We start from the raw sequence: 17,532 nt of genomic DNA, 5'->3' as shown, positions 1-17,532 counted from the left end.
CTATCAGAGGACTTATTACGTGCCAGGCACAATTCCAACTCTGCAAGAACAAACCCACTGAAATCTCATAACCACACTATGGGATGGTTACTATTACCCCCAATGTACCAGTGAGAAACCAGCAGCATAGCACCCTGTGGTTAATTAAATAACTTGCACAAGATCATACAGTTCTTAAGTGATGGTGTCAGGATTTGAAACCTGAAGTCTGGTTCCACAGCCCACCCCCCACTCTTAAGTAGGAGTTAGTTCAGTTAAAGCAGGAAGGGGGTAGGCGAGTTCCAGGCAAAGAAATCTTTGTAAAGGGAAAACTAAGTTGTTTGAGGAACTGAGACAAGTTCACTTTGACTGGAGTAAGGAGTGTGAGGGGAAGCGCAAAGAGAAACGAGACAGGGGCAGTCACATGAAGGAGGGTGGACTTGATTCTAAGAGTTACATGTCATAATTCTCAGCCCCTTAATACCAGAAAGGAGCAAAAGTCTACTGAAAATAACACAAAGGTCCAACAATACAGAAAAGAATATACATTTATGGTAACTAAAAATCAAGAAAATGCATTTTAGCTACAGATTCATAACAGTTTTTAATAAGTGCAAAACAGGGGAACTTGCCTTACTTGTAGGACTAAAAATTGGCTGAGGCAAAAAGCAGAAATCAAAAGGTCTGTGTTCCACATCTTGCCCGGCCCATAAGGGTAACTAAGCTTTGTAATCTTGGTCAATGAGCCTGTTTCCTAATCTATAAAATATAACTGCTTTGGAAGATAAAATCCAAGTAAAGGTCTGCTACTACAGTTAAATTCATCTTATCAATTATACTTCGAAATACTGGTCTTTAAAACACAGCAACACATTAAACTAATACGCACATCTCTCTCACCACAAGTTTTAGAAAACTATTGGGAAAACTGGTTTGTAGAGGACGTAAGCCCTAACTCCAGCATCCTAAATCTCCAGCATGCATGGCTTGTTTCTGCTTTGAAACCATCGCCACTACATTTCATAGGCTGGACAAATCTTTCTTTGTCTTTGCCAAGGAAGAGAAATGATTCAATTAAAAGGACCTCTGGCTAAATGCACTCATGGGGGCAGGGAATATTCTGAACTTTCTCAACAACAGCTAAATGCAAGACCCTCCAACCCCTGACCCTCCCCCCCTCCTGGACCACCGGGAGACAGTAGCAGCTACCTGGAGTCACAGGTCCTTCTGTCCTAGGTGTAAAATTAAAAAAATCACAGACTTGGGGATTAAAAGAAACCTTAGGGCCCCCGAAAGCAAGAGAGACTCAGAAGATAATCTCTTCTTCTACTGCTTCCTATCCCTGTCCCCACCAAGAAATTATTTCATCTTAGTCAATTAAAGTGGTAAATTAAAGGTACAGCATCATTAAGAGAGAATCATAAAAAATCATAAAGAGAAAGAAACCCTATATTAAAATTGCAATATCTTTGACTCTGGTTAATTTGTCACTACATTTTTAAGAAACAGGGAATAAGTATCTCACAGAATAAAGAAGGCTTCAGAGGCTGACTATAAACTGTGTTCTTTGGAAACTAAAAACCACTGTCAACTTCCATCACTATATGATGACAGGCATATTTTATAAGTGAAATAAATATTCTCAAGCCTTAGTTGGTTAATTTATTTCAAAACTGATATCCACAAAAACTCATATGGAAGGAATGAGCTTCTGACAGCTCCTTGAAAACTATGACATATAATCTATGCACTAGTAAATCTAGTTTTTTTTTTAATTCTGGCCATGGGAAACCAAAATAAGTATTCTTTTATTCATCTGAATCTCCTATGCAATTAACATTTTTCCTATATGAACTGCATTAGTACACAGGTATTTGGTCACTTGTTTTTATGAGGATAAAACGGCATGAGGCCAGTAGAATATTTATCTTGGACAGAGAACTGGATTAGGTCCAGAAAAAACAAAAAAGGACAGATAAACAAACATTTCTCTGGAAGAAGAAATATAAACAGAGTGGTCTTTTCAGTGATGGGTGTAAAGACTGAACTTGACATTTTCATAACTAATCTGGATGAGAGATTGGCCAGAAATAGGACCATATCTATAGATGGCAGTAAACATTTTCTCAATGAGATAATGCTCAAGTAAAGAAAACAAACAGTAAGACCTTTCAAGGTTCTGTGAACAAACAGATAAATGACAAATGAGTTTCAGTCAAGACAAAGGTTAGATTACTTTGGGTAAAAATAATCTTAAAGCTATTCTTATGATAGATCCTAAACTCTTAAGTTTTGTTCCACAGAATTTACTAAAGACATACATCAGCTGGGAGAGGGGAGGAGCCAACAAAAATGCTAAGTAAATCATATGTGGTGTCAGAAACAAAATGAAAATTACCTTGCTTTCATATGTAAAGAAAAAAAAGTATATTCTTAATAAAATGTCATACATTTCTTTGCAGTGAATTTCAAAAATCTAAACTGGAACTGAAATAGAAAACAATAAAATCTTTAGAGGTGAGTCTCTGAAGTTAAAAAAAAATTATATAGCAGGACCCCATCTCTACAAAAAATTAAAAATATTAGCCAGGCATGGTAGAGCACTCCTATAGTCCCAGCTACTCCAGAGGCTGGGGCAAGAGAATTGCTTGAGCCCAGGAGATAGAGGCTGCAGTGAGCTATGTTGATACCACTGCACGCCAGCCTGGGCAACAGAGTGAGACTCTGCCTAAAAAAAAAAAAAAAATTAGATAACCCTGTAACTGGAAAGAAAGATCACAAAATGTTGGTAAATACAGTAAGAGGCGTGAACAGGATAAATACACTTACTTGTTAAATTCTGAAATAATGGAGATGTTTTCAAAGCTTGAAAGAGACAAATTTATGTTTTTTGAAAAAGAACTTGATATATTGGCTCATAAATTTGTATTTCTTTTTTTTTTTTGAGACAGAGTCTTGCTTTGTTGCCCGGGCTAGAGTGAGTGCTGTGGCGTCAGCCTAGCTCACAGCAACCTCAAACTTGTGGGCTTAAGCGATCCTACTGCCTCAGCCTCCCGAGTAGCTGGGACTACAGGCATGTGCCACCATGCCCAGCTAATTTTTTCTATATATATTTTAGTTGGCCAGATAATTTCTTTCTATTTTTACTAGAGACAGGGTCTCGCTCTTGCTCAGGCTGGTCTCGAACTCCTGACCTCGAGCGATCCACCCGCCTCGGCCTCTCACAGTGCTAGGATTATAGGCGTGAGCCACTGCGCCCGGCCTGTATTTCTTTAAGTAGTGGTACTACCTGAAAAAAACAGGTTCAAATAAACATATTTAAACATTTACCATGCTTCTACCAATGTACTATAATCAATATTATGCTATGCACTACAGGGACACACATATAATGTTCCTTGCTCTCAAGGTATAATCTGGTAAAGTGTTTGGATAAATTAGAAAAACAGCTTGTGGAATGTGGCAACTGCCATATAAAAAGAAATATGCTAAACTTAGTAGTTCAGAAGGACCAGCATGCCCATCTGGGGCAACCAGCAAAGACAATCAGAGAGAGCATCTAAACTGAGTTTGAAGAAAGAACAGAATTTTGACAACAGTAATTTTAGGGGAGGGAATACAAAAAGAAAAGTTTTAAAGAGCAAGAGATGGATTTCCTGGGCTCTCTGGCAAACATTGATTTAATATCCACTGACAACTATGGCCTCACAAACATCACGACTTGAAGTGTCCAACTTCACTCAAATTCAACAGATACAAAAATCAAATGTAGATATTCCCTTTTTAAAAGTCGCTTCTCAGTATAACTTCCCCATTTCTACTAATTATGGCACCCAGGTTACTCAGGTTCAGAACCTTGAAATTATTTTATGTATTACTAAGTATTTTTACTATTTATTCTGTTTGCTTATAATTCCCTCTCCCACTTTCACATCCTGTCCAGTTTTCCTCTGAAATATGCCTCATGTACATTCCGCCATGGATACCAGTTAGGTCCCCAAGGAAGAGAAAGCAATGGTAGACATAATAAACCCTTAATTACTTGCAAGCTTTGATGCAAATCTCAGCCTCAAATCCTAGTAAGCTAACCGGGACCAAGTAGTTCTGGAACTGAATGGGACCAGATGGAGAATTCCAGCTGTGATTTTAGGCCACCCAGAGTCTCAAGCAATGTAAGTCAAACGACCTCCTCCCCTACCCCCACAAGGCCATACAGAAATCTCTATCATACTAATCTGACAGTGAGGAAGTACCCCTTTTCTGAGAGTGTGAACCAGCCAAAAAAAAAATAGATCAAGCCTGCTTGTCCCAATAATTAAAGTAGAGTTGGTCTAGGCATCACATCCCAGAGGGGTAATAAATGACAGATTAATAATACTTTGGGATTTGAATTGAAGAAGTGGGGAGATACTCTTTTATCCTTGAGGATAACTGTGCCTCACCCCCAGTAAAAACATGTCTGGAGTAAACCTCTGCTGGAAAACGATGAGCTGGATGCCCAGTGCCTTATACAGAACAGTTTCTAAAACAAATGGAGAGAAAGCAGAAGTTTGACACATTATGGCAATACTTTAACACCAGGAAGTTACCTATTATCGTCTGGTGATTCGACCACAACAATTTTGACAATCAATGGCTAATCCTGACATAACTCTGAAAACAACCCTCTTCTTAAACTACATTAAGCACGCTGGCAGGTCAAGGCAAGCTCAAGACAACTCGCTTTGCTACTGTTGGGTTAAACACAATATTGACTTTAACGGTCCAAGCTGTAAAACTCAATGCTCTGCTGGAATAAACTAAAGAGCAGCGTGACACAGGGATCAGCTGTGAGATCAAAGTCCAACACAACCTGGATTTGAAGAAGGAAGACACATGAGGAACAAATTATAAAGTGTGGATTTCCACCTATTTGGAACTAGACTGCTTTTTAATAGCTTAAGTTGGAGCAAGCAGAGGTTGCACACTTCCCTTAGCACATTATCTAAACTAGCACCCCTGTGCAATTAGAAGCAGTATTTAGCACTTTGCAGGATAAGATTATCAGACAATTGGAGCTTTTCTTTTTTCTAGCTTCTGATATAAATACCTCTCTCTCTTTCTCCCCTTCTTCACCACCCCTCCTTTCTGTTTATAAAAATATAACAATTGTGAATTAGTCAGAGCCTTCAAACACAAACTCCTCTCCTTGGAGTAGTTCTGGAATTTTAGGATACAGTCACAACTGGCTCTTCACAAATGCTCATAAAATGAATCAAAGAAGCAGAAGAGCTATCAGGAAACTACTAAAAAGAAAAAAAGAAGCTTCTGAGATATAAAAAGACATCTATATATCTGATATGTTTACCAAGTATGAGCCTTGCCACAGGCTGGGAGGGAAGCGCTAAAGGTGGGAGAATGATGTTACCGGCTTATATCAGTTTTGTTCTCTCCCTTCGGAGATGAGAGGTCTGGGATGGGGGACAGAGAGGGAAGACTGGGGGATATAGATCAGGTTCTGCTTGCTGATATCATGCACAATAAAATTGCACTGACTTGAATCCCAACACCAAAATTTATGTTAAGGTACCTGTGGTGTTTTTTTTTTTTTTTTTTGAGACAGAGTCTCACTCTGTTGCCCAGGCTAGAGTGCCATGGCATCAGCCTAGCTCACAGCAACCTCAAACTCCTGGGCTCAAGCGATCCTACTGCCTCAGCCTCCCAAGTAGCTGGGACTACAGGCATGCACCACCATGCCTGGCTAATTATTTCTATATATATTTTTAGTTGTCCAGCTAATTTCTTTCTATTTTTATTAGAGACAGGGGTCTCACTCTTGCTCAGGCTAGCTTCAAACTACTGAGCTCAAACAATCCACCCGCCTTGGCCTCCCAGAGTGCTAGGATTACAGGCATGAGCCACCACGCCGGGCCTAAGGTACCTGTGTTGAGCAAGCTGCCACACCAATCCACTGCTCAAAACTGCAGTAGTTCCTCACTGCCTGAATTCAGAGAAGGAACTCCACCTTTTGGTAAAGACAAGCTAATTGCCATTTCCCCACAATCTTGAGATCACCCAGAGAAGGGATTAATACAGGGAAGCAGCTGAAGGAGCTGGAGGGAAAGACAGATAATATTTAAGTCTCTGAGAATTGTAAGAGTTGCTACATATTTAATGTCTAATAGGTGCCAAGCACCGTGCAGTAGGATTGACATATATTATTTCTAGTCTTCAGACACCTTGCAAGAAAGGCAATTTTACACCCATTTTACAGATGGAAAAAAACTTAGAGAAAATAATGTGCCCTACCTATGTTGTAAGTAGGAGAACCAGATTTGCATTAAAAAATGTAAATCTATAATAAAGTCCCTACTCCTTCTATTAACCTTCAAGGTATAGATTGGACACCCCCCCATCTATACTTTAGGGTCACCTAAATTTAAAATTAACAATGCTTGCAAGGCCCTGCACAATCTTGTCCCAATATATCTTGCCTCAAAGGAACACTTTCATTTCAAGGAAACTGGTACATTCTTTATTAACCCAGGAAAACTTCTAAGGTAAAGAGTTTCTTCACCTCTCTGAATTCTACCCATCAGATCCTATGGCCTCCGTAAAGCCTCCCCTAACTAGCCCGGACTAAAGAGCCCTCCCTCACTTCTTCCTTTCATCTTACTGGACTTTTGAGTCTTGGTCCTGAATTACTGCTTTGTATTATTATAGATTACTTTTCCACACTTAATACCTATTATTTGCAAAATTAACAGTAAGTTCCCTAGAAATAGTACTTAGATGTCACATTTTCTTATAGACCGCACAGAATCTACCATAGAATCCCAATCTTAGGTACTTCCAATAGGAATCTGCAGAGAGGGAATAGAGATCATGTTTTAGTAGAACTGACTGACTTGCATTTGAACTCCCAGTGTCACTAGTTAACCACTCAATGATCTAAAGCAAGCTTCAATTTTTCATCTATAATTATAAATTTTTAATCTATAAATTGGCTACTAAAAATACCCATTCTCAAAGGATAACTGTGGAACATGAGTGAGATGATTTAAGTAAGAGCACTTAACACAGTGACCAGCACATGGTATTACTTTCTGCAAATATTAATATTAAAGGGGTCTCCCTTAAAATTCTTTTTTTTTTTTTTTTTTGAGACAGAGTCTTGCTGTGTCACCTGGGCTACAGTACAGTGGGGTTATCATAGCTCACAGCAACCACAAATTCCTGGGCTCAAGTGATCCTCCTGCCTCAGCCTCCTGAGTAGCTGGGACTACAGGTGTGCGCCATGACGCCTGACTAATTTTTCTACTTTTTGTAGAGATAGGCTCATGCTATATTGCTCAGGCTGGTCTTGAACTCCTCGCCTCAAATGATCCTCCTGCCTCAGCCTCCCAAAGCACTAGGATTATAGGTATGAGCCACTGTGCCTGGCCACCCTTAAAATTCTTGAGTAGTTATTTAGAGGCATCTTAAAAGATTTCAGGGAAGCCATTTACATATGTATTCTATAATTACATTTTCACTAATTAATAAGGTCTTTACAATATGAAAATACATCTTTAAAACCATAAATAAATGGCTATTTGCATTATGGAGGAATTTTATTTTTCTTCCTAATTTTTATTTTTGCCCACATAATTTTATTATGGTAAAGGAGATATTTTTTAATAAAGGATATTTACCTACAATCTCATTACCCTATCATGTCAGGTATTCTTTATTATTTTTCTGTTTTTCTTTCTATTTCTTGGTCATACATTTGCATATTTTACTAATATATTCATCTTTTAGATACCAACTGGTGTTGGGGTTTTTTTGTTTGTTCGTTTGTTTGTTTTCATTTAACTTAACAAACATTTTACAGTCTTCAGGCCAGGAGCTGTGGCTTACGCTTATAATCTTAGCACTTTAGGAGGCCAAAGCTGGAGGACTATATGTACACTATGTTTTTTTCCTACACCATACATACCTATGATAAAGTTTAATTTATAAATTAGGCACAGTAAGGGATTAACAATAAAATATAACAATTATACTGTAATAAAAGTTGTATGAGTATAGTATCTCTCTGAAAATATCTTTTACTGTACTCACCCCTCTTCTCCTTGTGATTATGTGAGATGATAAAACGCCTATGTGGTGAGATGAAGTGTGGAACAGAGATTTCACTTTATTCAGAATGGTGCGCAATTTACAATTTATGAATTATTTCTGGAATTTTCCACTTAATATTTTTGGACTGAGGTTACCAGGGAAAGCAAAGTCTTGGATAAGAGGGAACTACTCTGGTGTGTTTGGCTGCACACTAAAATTACTTGGGGAAGTTTTCATAAAGACAGACCCACAAAGCACCAGCCCAGACCAATTATATCAAGATCTCTGAGACAGCAGTCTGGGCCTTTAGATCTCTCTACGTGACTTTAATGGCAGCCAGACTTGAGAACTACTGGGTTAAGTCTTATACAAGCATTTATTCAAAGGACTACAAGGTAACTTTTAGCAAAATTCAGTGTATACAGGAACTACCATTTTATGTGAAGAGAATTTTTTTATTGTATTTGCATAGAATATTTCTAGAAGGATACAAAAGAAATTGGTTCAATAATGGTAGCCTTTGGGAAGAGGTATTAGGGGTGTGAAGTGAGAGGCCTATATTTCCACATATCTTACATTGATTTTTAACCAGGTACGTTAGAAATTAATAATCCTAAAATCGAATCACAATTTCACAGCTAAACAATTTTTCAGGTACACATGGCACTAAACAATGCATAGCAATCTCACAGCAGGGAGCAGCTACCAGTGTTCATAAGGTCTTGCGTGGAGCTCTGCACACTTGGAAAGAACCAAGTAGCTACCGGGGGTCCATTTTTGCCCTCTGGGCAGAGCCAGTAGCTCCTGCCACTTCCTCCTGCCCTAGCAACTAACTTAGTCAATGTACCATTCTAAAGCAAACAGTCACTGCCTGATATGCTTGGGGAAAATGTTTACTCATAGCTCCCTCCTCACACAGTGGAGGCCACCATTAATGATGTTAGTCTGGGGCATACTCTTCTTAAAGAACATGTCAGATTCATTAATCCATTTTTAAATTAATTTCTCAAATGGAAAAATCATACATGGAAAACAGGGATGATTCCATCTTTTTTCTAAAGCACTTACTTCATGTAACATGCAAATACAGTATCTGCAGGGTTCAGAATACCAATATTGTTTTCCTAATTAAGGTGTACCATTCTAAAAATTTGAGAGAACCAATTTGCTCATTTCATTCTATAATGTATCTCAATGTTGCCAAGCCACACAAGAATTCAAATGAACCTAAAAAGTATTCTACATTATCAACCCACAGCTAACAATTTCAGAGCTTCACAGATATTTAAATTAAATACCTTTTCACTAGGTCATTTCTGACAGCTGTGGGATTTTATAACTGGGTCTCAGATATTCTACTTAAACAAATGTCTTTTTTTTTGGGGGGGGGGCAGGGTGGCAGGTCACTCAACCCCTTAGAGCACTTTTATCCCATCATTTTGATACCGGAAAAACAATTCTCTAATACTAATGGAAAGAAGGAAATCTCTTTTGAGTTGTCTGTAACAAGATTCCTTTTAAAAAATGTCATAATACATGTCAGAAACATCAAGAAAGGCAATTTCCTACCAAAAACATTAACATTTTAAGAGGATCAGATTCTGGAATACTAGAGACTCTTTAAGGATCATCAGTTTTCAAAATTCTTAAATTCATTCATTCATTTAATACAAGTTTCTTAAATGCTAATTTCCTGCCAAGCACTGCATTAAGCACTACAGACACAATGACAGGTCTAGGATTTAGCAGAACTCTCATGGCCATGCTCTAAGCACTACATGTACATTTTCTTGTTTCATTCAGTTACTTTCAAATGTATGCTTTAAATTTAAAAGATAAATTGAATTTGTAGCATCAAATTTAAAAGATATTCTTGTTACTGTTTCTTAATCATATTTAATAAAAGAACTTAAGTAAACAAGGATAGTTATTTAAGAGCTAAATGATAACAAACATACTTTTTTCCCCCATAACCCCTAAGGTTTTGACTATAAGACAGAAAAAAGAAAACATCCAATTTTCTGGGCACATCAGAGAGAGACAGTTGGCAGTCTGAAGTATTTATAAGGTGTTAAAGGCAGAACTGATTAGACTGGTGATTTTGTTGCTTCTTTCTAACACATCCTAAATCAACACCTGTTTCATCTCTTGAGGAATGTGCAGGTTAACATCTAACTTGTCTTCAACTTGCGAAGAAATAGAGTTGCCATGACAACATGCAATTATCCTCACTGGGAATTAGATGAAGGTCCCCACCAGATATGGAGCTTCCTGATCTGTCCCATTGAGGGATGAATTTCTACTGCCCCAGTGTCCCCTCTCACTTAGGCACCCTGAATGAATTGGTTGTCATTTTCAATTAGAAAACCAATAGTAGATAACTAATCACCCATCATTTATTTAAAGATATATATCAAATACAAAAATGCTCTTCTTTATGATTAAAAAGTCCTAGGCATGGTGATAAAATTATCTTTATAAAGCAATACATGCGTCTTTATAAAGCAATATATAGCACTATGCTGGACACAAATTCTAGAGTATAATCTACAAAGTAAGCAAGTTTACAGGGACATACAACTAGAAAAATATTCTAAATTTACCTAGAAATGACAGGCATACAATTCAGGAGAGAAGCATATGATAATCAGAGATCCAGACTCATGCTAATACTAAAATCTTATGTAACGGAAAAAGCACTCTGCTGTACAACACTTATCCACAACATTATAGTATTAATGGCTGCATTTTATTGCACTTAATGTATTGTATTATTTTGGCACAACAGAAAGTGCAATAAGAAACAAATTATGTAGCATGATGCATGAGAGGGCACATTGTCCTTTTCAGAAGTCCATTATAAAGGCAGCTGGACAGATTCTGGCTGAACACAAGTGGGATGCCAGCCCATCTCTTCCATCCCCACCCCACCCTCCCATTCAAGCACTGGTTACAAAAGTGCCTGTGTGGTCATGAGAAGTGAGTCATGGATGTTCCATTTACAGATGGGGTGGGGTTGAGGGAAATCACTATTACATGCCCAGTTAGCTGGAAAAGTCCATCCTGTTTTTTTCTCTTTTACATAATAATCATTTTTCATAAACCTGAGATAAAGAATGCTTGGTAAGTAGGAACTCACCAAATATTTCAGCACTCATACTCAAAGGAAAGACTTACTTTTACAGCCAAGTACATGATCTCATAGTCCAGGCCTAACAATTCACACTAGGCAAGGGACTTGTATAATCAGTAGAAAACATTTGTTCCTTTCACCCACACCAAGAAAAACAGTGGCTGAAGAAATAAAGCACATTACCAGCTCCTAAATCAGATTCACCCGCCAGGAGTTCATGCTGGCAGCCAAAGAATTTCATGAGTGCAAGGACAATCTTTTACAACTTCCTTTGCCAAAGAAACACAAAGGCAAAGTGGCTTCATAAAGCTAACCTTACAAGCAAACAATAAGAAACACAACCTAAAGCAACAACAAAAACCCAAGCCCTCTTAGGAGTTACACACTCTGTGCATTAAAAGACCATATGCCCTGGTCCATTTCTTCATACTACCTAAATCAAAAAGCAGTGTATGACAAATTCACATTTCAGCCTAGCTCACAGCAACCTCAAACTCCTGGGCTCCCGTGATCCTCCTGTCTTAGACTCCTGAGTAGCTGGGACTACAGGTGTGTGCCACCACACTCAACTAATTTTTCTATTTTTAGTAGAGATGGGGTTTCACTCTTGTTCAGGCTGGTCTCGAACTTCTGACCTCAATCGATCCTCCCACCTCAGCCTCCCAGAGTGCTAGGATTACAGGTGTGAGCCACCTCGCCCAGCCCACATTTCAGAACTTAAAGTTACAATACATGTTTTAGCTTTGAAAACATCTAACCCAGGCCTCTTAATTTATCCAAGTTCCCTCAAAATCCAAAGGGCTGTGTCAGTCTTTTCTAAACATATTGCAGATAAAACTTGAAACCTGCATACAGCTAAACTATGCTCTGAGCCCCCATGAAGACTACACTGGACTCTGAGGCTCGGGTGAAGTAGAGACCTTGCCCAACTAGTAAAAATTTTGCACATACATAGTCTATAGTTATTATTAATAACATCACCAATTAACTTGGCGTCCTAAACTGTGAAATGATTTCAGGTTTTAAGTACATTAAAATTCACAAGAAACATTACTTTTAATAACAGAAACCATCAGTTATTTTAATGAAGAGGAAATATTCTATGAAGAATTCTTATTCAAATCAGGTTTCTCCACAAAAATCTTTAGCCTATTCCCTCACAGTATAAAATACTCTGAATATTTAAATTATTTAAAATAAAACTCTAAGGAGTCTTTAAATTATTTAAAATAATTCAAATCACAAAAGCAACACAAATTCATTAGAACAAAATCCAAAAATACCAACAAAAAAGAATAAGACACAAAGGAATAAAATAAAATTTTCACCCACCCCTTGGCAAGCACTATTAATATGTTGGCATACAGCGCTGCTGACCCTCTTCTGTACATGTATAACCATATATTCCTATTTTATTCTTTTTGAAAGATTTTAAAACTCATTTTATTACCTCCTCACCACAACTCTATTATACGGGACTGATGCTGCCACTTTACAAATGACAAAACTGAGGGCCAGAGAAACCAAGAGTTTTGTTTGGTCTCACATCAACATAGTACATGAGGCAAGAAGAAATCAATGGTCTCCTTAATTTGTCTTCCAAGTGCTTTTAACAGAACCCACTTCATTAGATGGAAGAGTTCCCTTCTTCACCTCTGTGAAAAATCACTAATAACCTCCCAAGATGCACATTATGTTTCAGCATGAGGGGGTATGATGTAAGGAGTGTGCCAGTAGATCTACAGCGGCAGGCAAGAAAATCTTCACAAAGACTATTAGAAAGTAGTAGAAAGAGATTAAAACTGCTATTTATGTGTCTTATGTCTTATGGGCATTAAAAATGTGTGGGTACTGGAATAAAACTCTTTTTTCCAGAATATTCTCCATCTTAACTCAGAAAAATCTCATTACAAATGCTTGCATCTTGGAACCTGGCAGTGGGAGACGAGAAAGCACTTCTGTGTGATGTCCCTCTGTGTGAGGGAAGAGAAAATCACAGTCCTGCCTCAGTCACTCCAAGGATGAGAAAAGCCAGTGAGTTCTTGATTCTGTTCTTAATGTAAAAATCCACTCTTTCTCGCTGTTTGACTTATCTGTTACAGCTTCCAACGTGCTGTCTGCTGTTTATTCATTTATTGTATAATCTGTTGTCTTTCAGATTATAAATGCCAGGTCAGACCATGGGTGTCCTACCTCGGTTCATACAGGTAGAGCACCAAGCCACATGCACATAGGCATCCAGTGCTATTTGATAATGATGATAAGTGGATTAACTTATATTTATACTAACCCTCTAACAGATTACTTAAATTTGTTCTAACAGAACAGTGAGGATTAGCGCTAAGTAGGCCATTTGGCCCTACGTATTCAGGACTGGGAGGAAGAAGAGTGTAGTCTATTCTCTGCCATTTACAGAGCTAGCTAGCAAGCAGCTGCAATACTTCCATTTACTCCCCATACCCCAGGCAATATATATGTTTACTCACTTCATTTAACTGGTCCAAAATAAAACAAAACATTTAATAGCCCATGATCCTTTCCACCTTCCTGTTACATACACATTTTAGGGGGAGATTGGCCCATTAATTTATTAGACACATTTAAAGAACAAAAAACCTTAAGATAATGTTTCAAACTGGAGCCACACATGTAAATCAATGGGCAAATCTTGGTTTTTAAAAACTCCTATGTAAATATGCTGGCCTTAAATCTAAGGTAACCAAGAACCCAATTCTATGTATTTCTGACTTGAGTCACCGTACAAATCATTTTTTTGGTCCTAATTTTTCCTTTTGGAACAAAAGGTTATTCAAATATAAACTTAGATATCAATTAATTAAAAGAGAAAAGCATTCTGAAGACCAGCAAATAGAGAACTCTCTCAAATTTCAAAAACTACAATGCAGTTCTACAACTTCAAATAAGGTTTAAACTTCACAAATACCATAATCATATAGTGTTCCTGACTTCTTCCAAAATGTAAATTTGATCTCTTTTGATTCCTTTTCTGTTTTCCTAGCAACTTCTTTCCTCAACACTATGAAAAGGACTTTTTGTCAAGATCCTAAAGGAAATATTCAAGAAGGAATCTTAACTGTGACAACTTTCTTTATAGATGAAATGCCAGGAAGCATGAAGACCTGAAAATGACCTGTGACATAGGCCACTTACATTAGACAACAAACTTCCTCTCCAGTACAGTACGTAAAAGCTGGAGGAATGAGAGAACGGTGAGAAACCCAAAGAAGGGACTAAAAAGTGCACAAGAGTAAACAGAGTAAAACCAAGGGCAAAATAGTTCAGAGAAGAGAAAAGTTTAAAATAACTAGTGAAAGTCCATCATGGAAACAGGGAAGATACAAAAGGCTTCCACAAACTTTAAAACAGAAAACAAAAACATAAAAAGGTGGATCTTATTTTTGTTTATATCTTCCCCAATATACACTACAAAACTGCCCCCAAAGTCTACCTGAATCCTCAGGGACTTTTCATTGTCCAGATCTACAGGTTACATCCTGTATTTAAATACACTAAAGAACACAAATTCATATTAGGAACACTTGATTTTTAAACCAAGGGTTTTACCTTAACTTCTAGAAACCTACTCAATTACAAGGTGGGCTCCCAAGAGCAGCTAATCCCCTGTATGAGGCACCCCCTTCCTCCAAACAAGCACATCTCAGCTCTTATTCGGTAAAATCTAGATAAAATGAAACACAAGATCATAATTTTTTAGGTGGAAAGAAAATTTTTCCAGAAGGCTTTTCCCAGGAGGGCTATACAGCATGTAAGAATTAGTCTGGGTAAAGAGAACAAAAGGAAAGACTTGTTTAGGTGTCCTTTCTTAACCTCATGAGCAATGGTTGATTTGTCCCCATCTTCCTGCATCTTTGCTGACACTGGCTACTTCACCTCCTTTTTCCATGGTGACCCCTATCAGGGACACTACAGAAAGGGGTTCTTATCAAGTGGGGTGTTCAACTGAAATTCTTAAAATTCTCTAAAAATATCTACCACAAAAACTTATAGAAAATACTAATGAGGTCAAGAAAAAAAAACTTGGCACAATTTTCTGTTCTTCATTCTACACCAATGAGAAGTCAGAACACCATACTGAAAATATTCCCACAAAGTGGGACTCAATTTCCCTAATATGGCCAGGCCCTAAATATAGCCACAATTTTTGTTCAAAATATACCCAATTAAACTTGTGGCTGGAGGAAATGGTGGTGGGCAACTGGGCAAGGAGCACAGGAAACAATGCCAGTGTAACTCCACTGTCTCCACCAGCATTAAGATGGCTTTAAATGTCCTTGGCAAGGGCTGCCAAAGTATAGACACCTGTGACACACATGCCCCCGTCGCTCCAGGCTTTGTACTCTTGACAGAGTCTGGGTTACTGGGAGGGAAGGGAAGAAATTACACACCCTGGGTCTGAAGTAATTCTACCATTCTGAGAAGGTATGTGGCATCACTAGTACTCAGTCAGAGTAGTGAAAGGCATAGAATTCCCTACTCAAATTATAAGGATTCAGTTAGTCTAAAGGAAACATGAGAATTTAACCAGGGTAGTTTAAAATCCTCACAATTTACCTTTCAAACACACACACACCACAAAAAAATACTGCTTATTCAATTTTCACATAACTACAGTGAGGGACTGTGTTTCAAATGAATGGAATTCAAGAAAAGCAAAATCTAGAACATAAAACTTAATCCAAAATTTATTTCAAAGTTTCACTTAACTTTTTAAAAGATTTATTATACTGGATCTAGACCTGTTTTTGCAAGACATTTTGGGTGAAAACCACCTAGCAGAGTGTCAGAGTTGGGAGCAGATAATAAAAAATTGCTGAAAAACTGGTAAAGGTAGGTAAATGAACATCTCAACATAAGTGCGCTGAAAGGCAATATAAGACATTTTAAGGCATCTTTTAAAAGTTAACCCTTGAAAGCAGAATAGCATAGGGATTTTAAAGACTAGATTCAAATTGCCTGGGTCAAAACACAGGCTTTGCCACTTAGAGCTGTGGATGGATCTTGGGCAAGCTGCTTAAGTTCTCTGTGATTTTAAGGTTCCTCACCTGTAAACTGGGAATTATACTAGCACCTACCTCACTGGCTGTTACGGAAGTAAAGGAGAGAAATCAACATAAAGCACTTAAGATAAAAGTATGTTTTCAGGAGGTCAAATCTATTAAATGCACGCTTCAGCTTTGTTAAATTGAAATCTCAGAAATTTCATAAAAGCATTTTACTCCCCCTTTCCACACACCATGCGGCATCAACCTTCCAAATGATGTGGAAATTACATACTTTCATTCATCCGTTTGAGAGCTTGTCATTAACGGCAAGAAAGAAGAAAGATGCCTTTTTCGTAGCTGTTGCTCCTTCACAACTTCAAAATACTGTCACGTACACAATAGGTTGGAGCTGCCCTCACAGTGACAGCTCCCAGCTTCGCAGGCCCGCAGAGGCGCCCGGGCGGCTGTGCCCGGAAGGGGTTCACCCCAAAACACGGCGGATCTCCCACCTCCAGGGCCAAGCAAAGCGCACGCCCGGGAGCCCGAAGGGACACGAGAGAACTCTCCGAAACGGGGAAGGGCCCTGAGTTGTGGAGACAGAGGGGAAAGAAAGGAGGAAAGAGGGGAGCCTCGGGGTCACAGAGGGTCCGGAGACACACGCGGAGCAGGCGCGTCCACGATGACAAGCCTGGGAGCGGGCGCCGGCGACGGGCAGCGACGTCCCGGGAGGCCCGCTCCCCTCCTCCTTCCCTTCCCCAGCGAGCGCCGAAGCCAAGTCCGGTCCCGCGCCGGACTCGCCCCCCGGCGCCCCCTCACCTGAAGGCGGGTCCTTCCTTGGGAGCCCTGCCCTGGGCAGACGCCGACGCGGAGCTGCTGCCGCTGCCCCTTTTGTTGAAGAGCTTCTGGAGCAGGGTCGGGGCCATGATGCTGCCGCCGCGGCGGCTCCGGCCGTGGCGCTCGGGGGGCCGGCGGCTCAGCGCGCGGCCGGGCGCGGCGGCCGCGGCGGCGGGGCCATCGCGGCGGCGCGGCCGCCCAGCCTTGCGGGAGCGCGGGGCCGCTGCGGCTGAGGAACTCTGCTAGGCGCTGGGGGCGCCGGCTGCCGGTCATATGACTGAGCCCGGCGGCCGCCGCCGCCTCGCGCGCTGACAGTTATCTCCTGCGGGAGGAGCCCGCAGCCCCACGGCGGCGGCGGCGGCGCGGGAGGAGCGCGGCGGCCCCGGCGGCGGCCATTGGCCGGGAGGCCGCCCGCCCCGGGCTCACGTAACCCCGGCGGGAGGCGCGGCCCCGCTCGGGCGGCCCGGGGCTCCCGGC

The 17,532-nt window shown here is 39.8% G+C and overlaps 1 protein-coding gene across 2 annotated transcripts in view; it reads right to left on the bottom strand.

Moving 5' to 3' along the window:
• The window catches only part of FNIP2 (folliculin interacting protein 2), a 117,090-nt gene extending 99,747 nt beyond the window's left edge, over positions 1-17,343 (bottom strand). For both annotated transcript variants that reach the window (XM_045552185.1, XM_045552189.1), the window contains exon 1: positions 17,038-17,343. In XM_045552185.1, coding sequence (XP_045408141.1) covers positions 17,038-17,144 — 107 coding nt within the window. In that variant the 5' untranslated portion in view covers positions 17,145-17,343. The remainder of the gene's footprint in view (positions 1-17,037) is intronic.
• Between the last annotated feature and the right edge of the window lie 189 nt (positions 17,344-17,532).

Source organism: Lemur catta, chromosome 5, assembly GCF_020740605.2.
Source record: "Lemur catta isolate mLemCat1 chromosome 5, mLemCat1.pri, whole genome shotgun sequence".
Lineage (NCBI taxonomy): Eukaryota > Metazoa > Chordata > Mammalia > Primates > Lemuridae > Lemur > Lemur catta.
The sequence above is the reverse complement of the archived record's forward strand: the minus strand, read 5'-3'. Positions and strand labels throughout refer to the sequence as shown.